The sequence below is a fragment of the Ailuropoda melanoleuca genome, chromosome 8, assembly GCF_002007445.2.
Source record: "Ailuropoda melanoleuca isolate Jingjing chromosome 8, ASM200744v2, whole genome shotgun sequence".
In the NCBI taxonomy this organism is placed as follows: domain Eukaryota; kingdom Metazoa; phylum Chordata; class Mammalia; order Carnivora; family Ursidae; genus Ailuropoda; species Ailuropoda melanoleuca.
Window position 1 is genome coordinate 37,682,754 of NC_048225.1, and position 14,199 is coordinate 37,696,952.

The following is a 14,199-nucleotide window of genomic DNA, read 5'->3' on the forward strand; positions in this document are numbered from 1 at the left end:
TACCTGTAATATGGTAGCTCACTTGGCGATTAACGTCGGAAGTGTCTCTGTCCCATGTGCTGAGAACGGCTACCACCTCGCCAGGAGGGTCGCTCTCTTTCACATTCCCTCGGTACACCTCGTGGGCAAAGACTGGTGCATTGTCGTTTATGTCCGTCACCTTGACAGAGACCAAAGCCGTGGATGAAAGAGAGAAGGCCTCTCCGAGGTCGGAGGCCACCACAGAGAAGGTGAAGGTGGGATCTGTCTCGTGATCCAGGTCCTTCAAGGTACTGATCCAGCCTGTGTTGCTGTCAATGTTGAAGGCTTCCATTACCTTTTCAGGCTGGGAATCTGAGTGCAGGGAGTAAGTGACCTGCCCATTGGCTCCCCAATCCATGTCGATGGCTCTCACCTGTGTGAGTTTGGTGCCCACAGGCATCCCTTCCATTATGATTGTCTCATAGCTGGAAGTTTCAAAGACTGGCTTGTTGTCATTCAAGTCCATTACCTTGATATCTACATCCACAGTAAACACAATGTCTACCTTGTCCAGGGGTATAGTGGCTGCTACTTTAAAGTGGAATGATGGGCTGACTTCATGATCAAGGCGTTTGTCAAGCTTGATTGTGCCTGTTTCCTGCTCTATGATGAAGACACCCCCTTTGTTATTTTCTGGCCGTTCCCCATTAACTGTGCTGAACCTGACATTCTGACTGGGCAAAATCCTCAGGGTATCCACTGTGCTCCCAATGGCTGTATCTTCTGAAACAGTAAAAGAATACTGAGACTGGGTGAATGAAGGTAAGAATGTTTCAGGGGGCAAGACGTGAATATAGACAGGAATGAGGGAATGCTTTACTGGAATGCCCCCATCCACTGCTTTGACAAAGAATGACAGCACTGTGTTTTTCAGCTGGTTAAAATTGCCCTTAGTGACCATCCAGCCATTGTCAGGATCAATTTCTAGGAGGTCAGCCACCGAGACCGAGGCCTCGCTATACAGAGAATAAGTAATCCTTGAATTTGCTCCATCATCTGGATCCACGGCTTGAACCTGAGTGACCAAGTGGCCCCTTCCAACATCTGCCCTGACACTGGCTCTGTATTCCACTGTCATGAACTGGGGAGCGTTGTCATTTTCATCCACAACAATTACTCTCACGGTGCAAAAAGTCGTTCTCCCTCCTCCATCGAGGGCCCTCAAAAAAATACTAATGTCTCCTTCCAGAGGGTTTTCCCGGTCAAGCCTTTCCGTTGTGATGACTTGTCCATTGCTGTCTATGAGGAATCGATCCTTGGCAAAGTCATTGATGATGGTGTAGCTGATCTGCCCATATGTCCCGGGATCCCCATCCGTAGCTCGAACATGAATGACCTTTGTCCCAGCAGCTGTATTCTCTCTCACCTCAGCTACATAGGTGCTTTGGGAAAAGGCAGGGCTGTACAGGTTAGCCCCGAGTACCCTGATATGCACCTGTGCAGTGCTAGTGAACAACCCATCAGAGACTGACACATTGAGACTGTACAGAGGCTCCATCCGCTGCTTCCGGTGGTTGGACAAGGTGATGACGCCACTCTTACTGTCCATCAAAAAGCTCGTCCGGTCATTCCCAGATAAAATGCTATATTCCAAGCGGTCAAAATCAGAGCTGTCCGCGTCAGAGGCTTGAACGCAGGTTACAAAATGGCCCCGGGGGGCTAATTCACTCACATATGATTCATAAATGAGCTGATTAAAAACGGGAGGGTTGTCATTTATGTCCGAGATATAGATATGAACCAGGACCTCACTGCTCAATGATGGGAAGCCATTATCTGTTGCTCTGACTTTCAAAATACAGTGTTGCACTAACTCGTGGTCCAGCATGCGCGCCGTCAGGATCAAGCCACTTGCGCTATCTATGTGAAAATAATCTGTGCTGTTGTAAGTATCCTGGACAATCTGATAATGTACCAATTTATTGTTTTCCGAGTCTGCATCAGTAGAGACAACTTGCAAAACAGGTGTTCCAATGAGAGATGCTTCTGATAATGTTGTATTGTATGTGGGTTGATCGAAAATAGGAGGATTGTCATTTACATCATTAACTAGCATGTCAACGGTGACTTCAGCTCTGGCACCAGTAAGAGCATCACTGGCTCTTACTGTCAACTTGTAAACAGACGTAATTTCATAATCCAAAGGGCTAACGACTTTCAAGACCCCAGTGTCAAAGTCAATGTTAAACTGTTTATAAAGATCCCCATCAATAATGATATATATGATGCCTTGGCCTTCTGGACTGGTGGCATTGATGCTTAGGATGGGGGTATCCATTCTGATGTCTTCATTGACCGATGCTGTATAAAAGGGCTTATCAAACACGGGCATCGCTTTGTTGACAATTGTGATGGGAAGTTCTACAGATGTGGATAAAGAGGGTTTTCCACCATCTTTGGCTAGGACGGTGACTCCATACTCAATGTTGGACAAGTCAGAGTTGAATGCTTCTTTTAAAATAACATTCCCTGAATTAGGATTAATCTCAAAGTGGCCATAGTCATCCTGTAGGATGTAGGTCACTTCCCCATTTGCACCTTTATCTTTGTCAATGGCTGTCACCTGGTAAATCAGAGTCCCGGGCTCAGCATCAACTTGCACAGCAGCATAGTAAGGGAGGCCCACAAAGACTGGAGAATTGTCATTGATGTCTTCAATGTTAACCCTGACCACCACTCTAGCCACACGCAGATGGTCCAGCTCACGGCTGGCTTCCACCACCAGCTCGTATAACTCTTGTTCTTCACGGTCAAAGGGGACTCCAGTGGTCTGAATGACCCCTGAGGTAGATTTTATCTTGAACTTATTTCCTGGGTTTAAGATGCTGTATTTTAAGGGCTCATTAAGGCGATTTCCAATGGCATTGACAATAGCAACTTTGGTTATGTTAGTGTTGTTCTCTGAGATCGAGGTTGAGTAAAAGCTTTGTGTAAAGTGGAGGCCGCTATCCATGGCTTCTTTAACCAGGATGGTGACCATGGACGTACTGTAGAACTTCCCATCGGACACTTTAGCTATCAACATGTAGTGGTCTTTGGAGAGGTTGTTGTTTTTTATGGTGAGCACTCCACTATTTGAGTCAATTAAAAAATGATCCAAGCTGCCTTCCATGAGGCTATATGTCAGTTCCGGGGGCACCTCAGAGTCAGGATCTGTGGCACTAACTTTCAGAACCTCCACTCCAACATAGGTGGGTAGAAGTAAGACAGTCTCAAACACAGCCTGGGTGAAAACGGGAGGGTTATCATTTACATCCGTTACCTCTATGTTGACTTCAACGGGACTCTCTGCCGTCAGCTGGGGGCTGCCACTGTCTCTCACATGGACATGGAAATGGAAATGGGCGATAGTTTCATGGTCCAGGTTGGCAATTGTTCGGATTGCACCTGTACTGGAGTCCACTGTGAAGAACTTCTTGGCCGTGGACTCCACAATCTGATATACCAGCAGAGCATTCCGGTTGCTGTCAGCATCAGTGGCTCGAATCACCAGTGGGCTGTTATCCAAGCTCCTGACAATGCTATTGACTGGGGCAGCCTCACTCAGGCTGCCTGAATATTGAGAAAAGAGAAAAACTGGGGCATTATCGTTTTCATCAACAATCTGAATATTGACTGTGACATTGGAAGCCATGCCTGCCATGTTAGTGGCCTGAACGATGAGCTGATAGGAGGAAGTACGCTCGTAATCCAGTGCCTTCCGGGTGGTGATGACTCCAGAATATGGATTTATGGTAAAGATCCCATCAATGTTTCCATCTTTGACTTCATAAATGAGGGTAGATTGACTGATGGCAGAGATTAGAATGACTGATGTTCCAATATCAACATTTTCATTTACTTCAGCTTGGTAGTCTTTGTGAGTGAACTTGGGGTGAGAATTATCAGACATGGTAACAGAAATGCGCACAATTGCAGTGGCAGACATTGGAGGGGAACCCTGATCCGTGACTCTGACTGACAGTACAAACTGACCCGTTGTCGTCATGTCTGGTTCTTTGGAAAGAGTGATGATGCCCAGGACTGGTTCAATCTTAAATGTGTTCCCAGTGTTCCCTACAATACAGAGATAAATGGAGAAATGAGTTACACGTCATGTTTTGAAGATTAATTCTTCATCTCAAGGCCACTTTGCTGCAACATGGCAAGTTGAAAGTAATTATTTGTATTTGTTCCATCTCATTCTGAAATAGAATGAAAGACAATAGGGGGTATTTTAGGGGTATTCAAAAGCAACTGAAGTGAGTTTTTCAGTAAAATTGTGAATTTCAGGTCAGTATCCTCTTAATCCACATTACCACCACCACCACCAAGAGATTGTGTACAATGCCGCTGTTAAAAAGGTATTCTTACTTAAACCAGGGCCATATTCTGTGTTCTATGTTATGGGAAAGATGGTTGTAGGAGCTGTTTCAGAACACTATACCACAGATTATCCCAAAGGTAGGCCTTGCTACATTTCACCCTACAAAACAGACTACCCTCCAAACACTACTTTGGTGAGGGGGGTCTTTTGTTCAGGCCTGCAGAATTCTACTCAAGTCATTGTTTGCTCTGTAAGTTGTGAGGATACTTTCTGACCACCCTTCTGTTGTTCACTCCCTCAAACCCCAAAAGAGACATGTGCATACACAGACTTAAAACTGGACAGAAAAATTGTAAGGCAGTCCCCTCCAATCTGTAACCATCCCATTCGCTAAGTACTAGAGAAGTTTCTGGTGAAGGAGCAAACTGCTGATCATCTGAACCAGCCTTAGAACCAAAAACTGGAGGCATCATCCTTCTGAAACCAAGGAACTGGCACCCCACTTTGATGTATCTGGAATGGGAAGGGCTGTGAACCACGACACCCCAGAAGTTTAGAGCCTCGCCTCTGAAATACGCAGTGGTGTGAAATCTGAGACTGCTGACGATGAGGATAATAAGCGAGGAGTAAAGAATGGGGAACACAAGACTTGAAGAACGTAAAGAACCTGGCTGAAAAGTAGCGGACAGTGTAAAGCAGACTCCTTCCCCAAGTTGCTTTTTGCTTCTCTCATCAGGCTTTCTGATACTTCTCAAAGAACACACATGCTTGCCTGTCTAGATTCTTTGAAAACAAAGTTAAAAATCTTGGTCATTCAGTTCTATCTGCATTTTTCTTTCTGCTTGAAATACTGCAGTATGGCAGACGTAGAGACAGTTTCAGTGTCATTACTGTTAAGCCAGCCTCCTGCACTGACAGGCACTTACGTGTGTCTCCTGCCATACATACCTCTTACTATGTACTTACTTAATAAACGTCTCCACGTCTGAGAATAAAAAACTCACGTTCCTATAAAATCTGCTCATTTTTAAATGATTAATTTATTTTATTTTTACAAAAGATTTATTATTTATTTTAAAGAGCGAGAGCATATGCAGGGGAGGGGCAGAGGGAGAGGGAGAGAGAGACAGAGAGAGAGAGAGACAATGCTCTAGCAGACTTACAGCTGAACGTGGAGCCCAACGAGGGCTCAATTCCACGACCCTGAGACCATGACCTGAGTCAAAATCAAGAGTCAGCTGCTTAACTGACTGAGCCACCCAGGCGCCCCCAAGAATTAATTTAATAAAGAAGTAAAGAATTTGATTCCAGCCCCCAAATGTGAGTATTGAACAATGTCATCTTTGGTGTCAGCATGATTTTTTTTCCTTGCCACCCGAACATGAGTGCTTTGTGAGGTCAACATGAAGTTCAATGATCTCATGAGCAAGCTTGCAAATTTTGAATGAATAATGGAATCGAGAGGGAGTTCAATGTTCGATTCATAGACCATCACAGGGAGGCAGGAATCATTTCACGTCAGCATCTCCAAGGAGGAAAATGTAGAGATTGTAGGATAACAGTCGCCAACAGGCAACCCCAAGTGATGAATGCAAGAGAGTCAAGTGTCTTTGTGTTCCTTGATTGTGGAGTCCCGCCGCGGAACCTCCAGCCAAATCCTCCCTCACTGCAGACCCAGCACATTCCTTCATGCCCGGCAGGGTATATATAGTAGGGACGAAGTGGATCCAGCTTCTGGTCTCCAACAGAACTTCATAACCCTGCTGTCCCACAGCTGCTCACATGCCTGTCACACCGGGATGCTGTGCTTGTAGAGAAGTTCGAAAGTGGGCGCTCTGCCTCTCTCTCTCTTCAACATACTCCCTGACCATTTTCTTAGACTCCACTTCCTACTTATTCTCTCTGGCTATCCTTGGATCCTCGGAAACTAACCTTTGCTTGTTTCCTTGGAATCTACAGCTTCTGGTAGACTTTTAGCAGCAAAGCAAAAGCTGTGCTTATGTTACATATCATGATTTATCTGGCACATAGCCCAGTCCTGGCACAAAGAAGGTGTTCAAGAAATATGTATTAAATGATTGAGAGGAGAGGTAGATCTAAAAAAAGATTTTTAGTTCTCTATCTGTATACACCTTGGGATCCGAGAGGCCCCCATCATAACTCAATTCTTCGTCCTTGTCTCTCCTGTTCTGGAGCCGCTCGTGACCCGTTGTGACACCAAACAGAAACCTGAACCGAATATAGGAACTGAAGCTCTGCACTCCAATTCCGCTTAGTTCTTTGAGCCCAAATAAAAGCTTCCATAGCTACTTCAGAAGCCAGGCAGGGGCTAGGAAGCGTATGGCCCACCAGGAAGCAGAGGAAAACCTTGCTTATCTGAGGTTTGGAAGAGAGCCTACGTAAAATGTACACTTTACACGACCCCCTGTCATTTGCTTCACAATGTTGCAGCATCTGCGTCCTCCCTCTCTCCTACCAGGATCTGGAAAGAACTGGCTTGGCCAGGAGCAGTCCAGGGCTGGCGGAAGTCTGTCTGTCCACAAAGGAGCCCCATGACCACTTGCGACTTACAGTGCACACACTGAAATCCTCATTAGCTTCTCACACAGACAATCAGAGCTCGTTTTTTTGAGATACCGATCCTTTCTGGGTTTCTGGAAATTTCTGATTTTCTGGGTTTCTGGAAATTCAGGTTTTCTATATAAAAGGTGTTTTAAGAAAATAACTTTTCTATTTTTAGTCAGCGGTTAAGAACGACGGAATCCCTTGTCCACCCACAGCACCGGGCTACAGCGTGTGGCTGTTGAAAGGTAAGGAAAGTGGTCTTGTCAGCAGGATGGGAAATGGCTTTCATGTGACTCCTTGAGACCTCCAAATTGGTTTAGAAGTTATCTGCCTGGCTAGGAGAGTGTAAGTGGTAGCCCTAAGGACAAATACAAAAAGCAAGCAGACACCACAGACAATGCTTAGAAAGTGTTAAGTAAAAAAACAGAAATAAAACTCCCTACCTAAATGATCAACAGTGATATGGAAAAATGTAGGTGTGTGGAAGAATACTGGGAAAAGAAAAATATGCATAAGATTAGGGAAAAAACTGTATAAAGAGTCTAAAGAGTTGTTGAATCAGGCGACACTTTCTGTGACATTATTTAAATAGTTGTGTTTTTAAAAAGAAGCTTCCCGGGGCGCCTGGGTGGCACAACGGTTAAGCGTCTGCCTTCGGCTCAGGGCGTGATCCCGGCATTATGGGATCAAGCCCCNAAAAAGAAGCTTCCCTACATTATTTGTGGAACTAGAAAATTAAGGATTATATAATTAAGTAATTAAGATTTCCTGTGGTAAACAACAGATGCAAAATAGCACTTAAAAAACAAATACTGGCTTTAGGTTAGAAGAAAATTCCATAAATATCTAGAAAAGAAACAGGTGAAGTTGCTTGGGGCCCCTGGCTCTTATGAACTAATGTCTTTTATTTCTTTATCTTATTATTTTATTTGTATAGAGCTTAGCTTCGACTCCTATAAAATGTGGGTGCCTAATACAGGGAATAGTTTTAGATTATCATTCGTCACAGCAGCTTTTGTAAAAAGAAGATTGTTGGCTTTTCTCTCTCTAATATTTTTTAGTCCAAAACTGTCATTCTAGCATTCATATTTTAATTCAACCACTCACAAAAATGCTCCACATTTAATCATGGGAAAGAAACCTTTCCAGAGCTGGCATAAAAGGAGACAACATTTGGCATTATGCACGACAGACATAATGTTGCAGAACATTTTGGAAATATGTGGCTTGAATATTCAAAAAAAGAAGAGGGGAAGGGAAAATACAGCAGATTAGGGATATTTGTAACTGTTAGGTTCACAGTCCTATCCCTCGCTTGGACAATCATCTCTTCTGTCATAAATGTTTTCTTCCTGTCCGTCTTCAAACCATCAGTGAAGTACGGTCTGGCCTTAGAGATGTCAACATTGATTTTAAAAATCTCAAATTTAACAGAATATGAGCCTGTATGTCTTTATCTGTCTGCTTACGCAGGCGGTTCAGTATCTCCCACCCACTCTGCTACTCCCCGTCACCTCCAGGGAAGTGCATTTGTGCTAACCGTGGGGGTATAGCTATTTGTGAAGCCCACAGCTCGCCCACTGACAAGTAAACAAAGACATGTAGGATTTAATTCACTGAACAGCCTGGCAGCCCTCAAGAGAAGAGAGACTTTGGCTATCTTAGTCTGAGGCCATGGCTTGTTGACCCATCAGTAAAAGCCACTGAGTTTACCACGCGCTTCTCTCTCCTCCGTTCCAGAAAAATTCGAGAACAACACAATAAAAGGGAACTCTTTCCTTATCGTCAGTGATGGAAAACGTATTACCAAAAATGCCAAGAACTTTCTAGAGCATCATCATGCAAATAGGGCAGTTGCTTGGCCAAACAATGCTTTCAGAGCCGTATCTAGGTGATATTTCACCTGGTGATAAACACTGCTGAGGGTCAAGGGCCATGCATTATGTTGCAATCTGTACAACAGCTCTCACCTGCTTCTATAGTATATATGAGTTCTGCGTTTTCCCCTTTGTCTTTGTCCAGAGCCGTCACTTGCAGAATAGCTGATCCCAGAGCAGCCGATTCAAACACAGATGCTTCATACAGTGGGTTGGTAAAGTAAGGACTGTGATCATTAGCATCTTCCACATTCACAATGACTCGGGCCAAGTTTCTTCGATAAGGAAACTCCTGATCTCTGACCTTTAGGCAAAATACAAGAAGCGGTAGGACTAAAATCTTCATTTGCAAGGAACGCACATGGCTATGTCTGTGGCAAACAGAAAATGACGTCACTCACACAAAGTGCTTGATGCGGTCCCAGGCACAGGGGACGTGCTCAGTAAGGGATGGTGCTACCGAGTGAGGACACTACTGGTGGACAAACTGAGAGTTGGGGCCCATGTCCGTTTTGCTGCTCAGCACGATGACTGGCCTATGGTCTGTGTTCAGTCTGTGTTCGTGGAGCTACCCGCCTGGGCATCGCGAGCACAGCACTTTCCTCTGCACCACCACCCACAGCCGCTCCCCCCTCATTTGTGTAGACAGCTGCTAATGGAATGGGGACAGACGCTTTCCTGAAGGGGAAACTGAAACGTGTAGCGAAAGAATTCATAAATGCAAAGCAGCCATTGCCATCTCTTCATTCGTTCAACAAACATGTATTGTCACCTGTTATCTGTCAAGTCCTGCCTTTGCTCTGGAGGTTCAACAGTGATTTGGACCCGGTCCTTCCCCTCCAGACTTGAACAGGTGAGTGGGGGATAGAAACAAGCAAACAGGTAGGAGGCCTGGTGGCGAGTGCCAGAAAGGGAGTGAGGAGTAAGAAGCGGCTAACCCAGCACTCGGCTTCTTGGAAGAGGTAACAAAGATAAGTAGTAATGGTCAAAGGGTGGCGTGGGCTGCATGTTTCAGGCAAGGAGAGCCACCCAGGGCAAAGGCCCAGGACTGAGAGAGAACCCTGACTCCCAGGAAGATGAACCAAACCTTAGTTTCTAACGCCAGACCCCTCCTTGTGACTTCCCTGAGCAACCTGGCCTGACTGCTTTAAAGTTTCCCCTGGTTGCATGTGCCAGAAGCTTGCACATAATCAATTCTTTAACCCTCACATGATTTTGCTGTAATTTTATGTAGCGCTAATCAAATGTGTGCTTTGCATTTGTTCAATTTTAGACTCCATAACTTCAGAGAGATGTGGAGAAATTTGAAAATAGACCGAGGAGAGCCATCAAAGGGAAAGGGCTTTCCAGAAATAGTACCTAGAAGGAATAAGCAAAATGACTAAAATGGCTTAGCTTGGAGAAAGGCAGCATAAAGGACATGTTTGCTCTAAATAATCAATTACAGCAATGACGAATGATACAGGGTGACCAGACTGAATTTTGAGTTTGTTAAGGAAAGAATGAACAGAAATGACTTGAGTCGTGAGAATGGAGTTAGCCCTTGGCATAAGGTTTCTGCCCCTGAATAAAACGCATGCAAAAGCAACCGGGTGAAGGTGCTCAATCTTCCCGCCTGTAGACCGGCCTGCCACACCCAGGGACCAAGCTGAACTCTGTACTTGGGACCTTTGAGACCTAGGTCTGTTCCAGTGCAGTGTCCAAGGATACAGGCGCTCTGTCTCTTTTGCATCCTCAGTGCCTAGAATGGGGCTTGGTACCCAGTAGGTGCTGGAGAAATATCTGTTGAATCAATGAGGGTGGGTCTGATGGTCCCTGTTGAGTCCCTCTACCTCCCCCCACCCAGGGGGTCTCAGCTGGAAACCAAGGGCATGGCCCTGGAGCTTCCTCTGGCCCAGGAGGGTTTCCAGACTTGGGAAGGAGGAAGAGTAGCATTTAGCAGAACATCATTTGCAGCTACTAGGAAACTGGAGCCTCTGAATGTGTTTTAAAAGCAATCAGTACCCAAGATTTAGTCTGTGTCCTAAGGAACTTGAGGGGTCTGTTAAGCAGGGGCTGTGCAATTGCCCCCCAGGGTTCTTGGGTGGTCAGAGGGACAGATTTGAGGCCATAAACTAATCAAGACTGTTTCTTATTAATCCCTACTTCCCAATTATGTGAACTAGGAAAACTCCACTTTAAAATGAAAGCAACTTCCACATAATTTGGAGGTCCCATGAACCCAAATTCAGACTTCACAAACACTCTCTGCAGGCTGCGGTGTGTTGTGAGATCTGTTTTCGGTGGCAGTATTTACTACGAGGTCCAACGCCAGGGCAGTAAGTAATAAAGCAATCCTCTAAATGCTTCCAAGGACTGAGCGCTGCATATTCTGAGTAACTGACTACCCTTGTGATTAACTTCTCAAGAAACTTCTTCTAAACTTTTCCACAGAATCTTCTGGATGCGAACCAATGTCATAGCCTGGGAAATTTACCGAAACATGGCCTGTTCCTCCCAAGTCAGCCTGTCAGCAGCCACTGTCTGCAGAACTCATCTACTATTTCAGTCTGGCAAAAATATCGGATCAATCTGCAACAATAGCAATTTTCCTCATGGAAGTAAAAAGGCAGACACGAAGGCAACCCTGCTGTGAGACGACAAATTTACTCCTCCTTAGAACATTTAAGGGCCCCGTACCTCTGAAGACCAAGGAGTGTGTCTTGAATGGTCAGAGACTGTGTTAGGAGAGCAAATTCGCTGTGTGGTCCTACCATGACGTTGAGGATGTGCTTGTCCTGGGCCTCGTGGTCCAGCCTCTCGACAGTGTAGAGCACGCCAGTGCCGGGGTCAATCCGGAATTTCCTCATGCTGGCCGAGTCGATGCTGCTGTGGACGCTGTAACTCAGCTTGTGCTTCTCGTCTCTATCTGTGGCTTCAATCTGCAAGATCTCTGTATCTGGGAGCACGTCCTCGGAGATTGTGACGTCGTAATTCGGCTGAGAGAATTCTGGGCCATTATCATTATTATCCAGCACTTTGATAAATACCTATAGTTAAAGGAAGATAAGAGTGATGACGGAGAATGCCAATTCGCTCATTGCTAATCAAGAGGCCCCCACCCCATCTCCTCCCTCCGCGTCCTTGGAGCCCAGCTTCCGGTAGCTATCTCAATATGTAGGGAGATCTCGTATGAAAACACTCTGTAATTAGAGGCTGACAATAAACCAGTAGTTCACGTTAGCAGGAACATAAACTAGGAGTGAATCGATATTCTCACTATTAATTGAACAGCTGAGACAGCCCCCTGGACTCTCTGAGGCATAAATGTAAGAGATCACAAGGTGACCTTGGTTTGGTACGTTTCTATTATCTTAAGTTCTGTTATAAGCTCCTTAGAGCGGATGCAACGTGGAAGCAGTGACCGGATGGGAAGAGTAACAAAAATGTAGAGGAAAGGGTGGCATGGACACAGGTGTGGTATCCTCAGAGCAATCAGAGCTCAACTGCATGGGCCCCACACAGTGGCTCTCCTTCAGGTGGGAGATACCTAGTGAAGAACATAGTACTGATGATGGCGGAAATATGACTTTCCCAAGTTGTTTCTTTCTGCCTTTTTTTTTTTTTTAAAGATTTTATTTATTTATTTGACAGAGAGAGAGAAAGTGGGAGAGGGAGAAGCAGGCTCAATCCCTGAACTCAGGGATTATACCCTGAGCCGAAGGCAGACACTTAACTGATTAAGGCACCCAGGTGCCCAGGTTGTTTTCTTTTCTAAGGCATTTTCTTATAAAACATTTCAGGCAGATATAAATAAGTAATAGAAATACAATAACCAAGTCATAGTTAAATGAACCCTCACTTATTCATAGCTCATCTTTGACAGTGACCAATTTATGGATAATCTTGTTTTATATATGTAGCTATTCATCCCCACCTGCTCCCTATTTTAGTTTGAAGCAAATCCCATCATTTCAGTATGTATCTCTAAAAGATAAGGACCCTTACAATAAACACACACACACACACACACACACACACACACACACACACACACTACCATTACTGCACCTAAACAACGAAAACAGTAATTCCTTAATATTAAATATTAAATATTCAGGGTGTTCATATTTCTGTATTTTTTAGGGTGTGATGTATGTTTATAAAAAGAAACATTAAAAAAATCAGGACATGCAAATAAGGTCCAAACATTACATTTGGTTGGTATGTCCTTTAATTATCTTTTCATTTATAGGTTCTCCCTCCGTTGCTTTTATTTCCTTGCAATTTTTATGTTGTTGCTGGGGGTGTTTCTCTTTAGGTGCCGCATTCCATATTTTGCTTATTGCTTCCCCTTGGTTTTGCTCTTCATGTCCCTCTGCTTCCTGTATTTCTTATAAACTGGTAGTTTGATCTAGGAGACTTGATCAGATTCATATTCAATTTCCTTTTTCTTCCTTTTTTTTTGACAAACAAATATCTCTAATGGGCGAGACAGTATATCTCCATCTGGATATATATACTGTCTAGTTCTCACCCTTGCTATGTGGTATTAGCAATCGCTGATGATCAGGACATAGATAACATTTGTTTATTAAAAATGTAAAATGGTAATGTTTTAATTCTATGATTTATTCCACATTTGTAAACTAAGAGTGCCTAAAAAGGAACTTCCCTCCAATTATGTAGTCACTCTGAAAGACAATTCATGTAGAAAAGTCATAATTAATACTTCATTCTTTCCCTTTATTTACTATTTCAAAAGAACGAGTTGGTTCTCCAGCTCCTCCTAAAGTGAACAATGAAGTATTTTTTTAAGCATCAGTATGAGCTTATGAATTTAATCACAGCTGATATGGCTCTGTCTATTGCAGGTACCATACTTACTGATGCACAAATGGCCCTTCCTTGGCCACTGGGAGCCTCTTCAAGTTGGCTCTTGAGACCTTTTGACACAATTCTTTTAGTCTTTGATAGCTTCTTTGCTTTCTAATAATTGCTACTGGTGATTTTTTCCAGGGTCACCTTGTACATTTTCTGACCCAGTCTTATAATATCCATTTCTCGCTCCAAAAAAGCACTGATTTCTTTTTAGCTAGAAACTGGTGCTAGGAATGATCATTGCTATTGGATTTGCTATTGCGTTTAGCTTTTTTTCAGTGGATGGAATCAGCAACAGTTTTTTTGTTGTTAATAATCATTTCATGAGTTCATACTGACACTTCCAATTCAAAATTAGGGCATCATGTTTTTTTTTACTAAATCTCATTCTTTTTATATCTGTATTCCACACTGAAACCCCATGCTGAAATTTCTCATGCTCAATGACAGCATCAAAATTATTCACTGTTTTATGTGAAATACACGAGTCTCAGAATTACAATACAATATTGGTATTGCAATTATATTACAACTATGATCATTAAAAAGCAATTTAATATTATTTTTAAT

General features: G+C 43.8%; 1 protein-coding gene across 5 annotated transcripts in view; it reads right to left on the reverse strand.

The window, feature by feature from the left end:
• FAT3 (FAT atypical cadherin 3) overlaps positions 1-14,199 on the reverse strand; it is a 671,276-nt gene that overhangs the window by 91,885 nt on the left and 565,192 nt on the right. For all 5 annotated transcript variants that reach the window (XM_002920733.3, XM_019801263.2, XM_034666166.1 and 2 more), the window contains 3 exons: positions 11,523-11,798; positions 8,863-9,073; positions 4-4,077 (listed from right to left, as the gene is read on the reverse strand). In XM_002920733.3, coding sequence (XP_002920779.1) covers positions 4-4,077; positions 8,863-9,073; positions 11,523-11,798 — 4,561 coding nt within the window. The remainder of the gene's footprint in view (positions 1-3; positions 4,078-8,862; positions 9,074-11,522; positions 11,799-14,199) is intronic.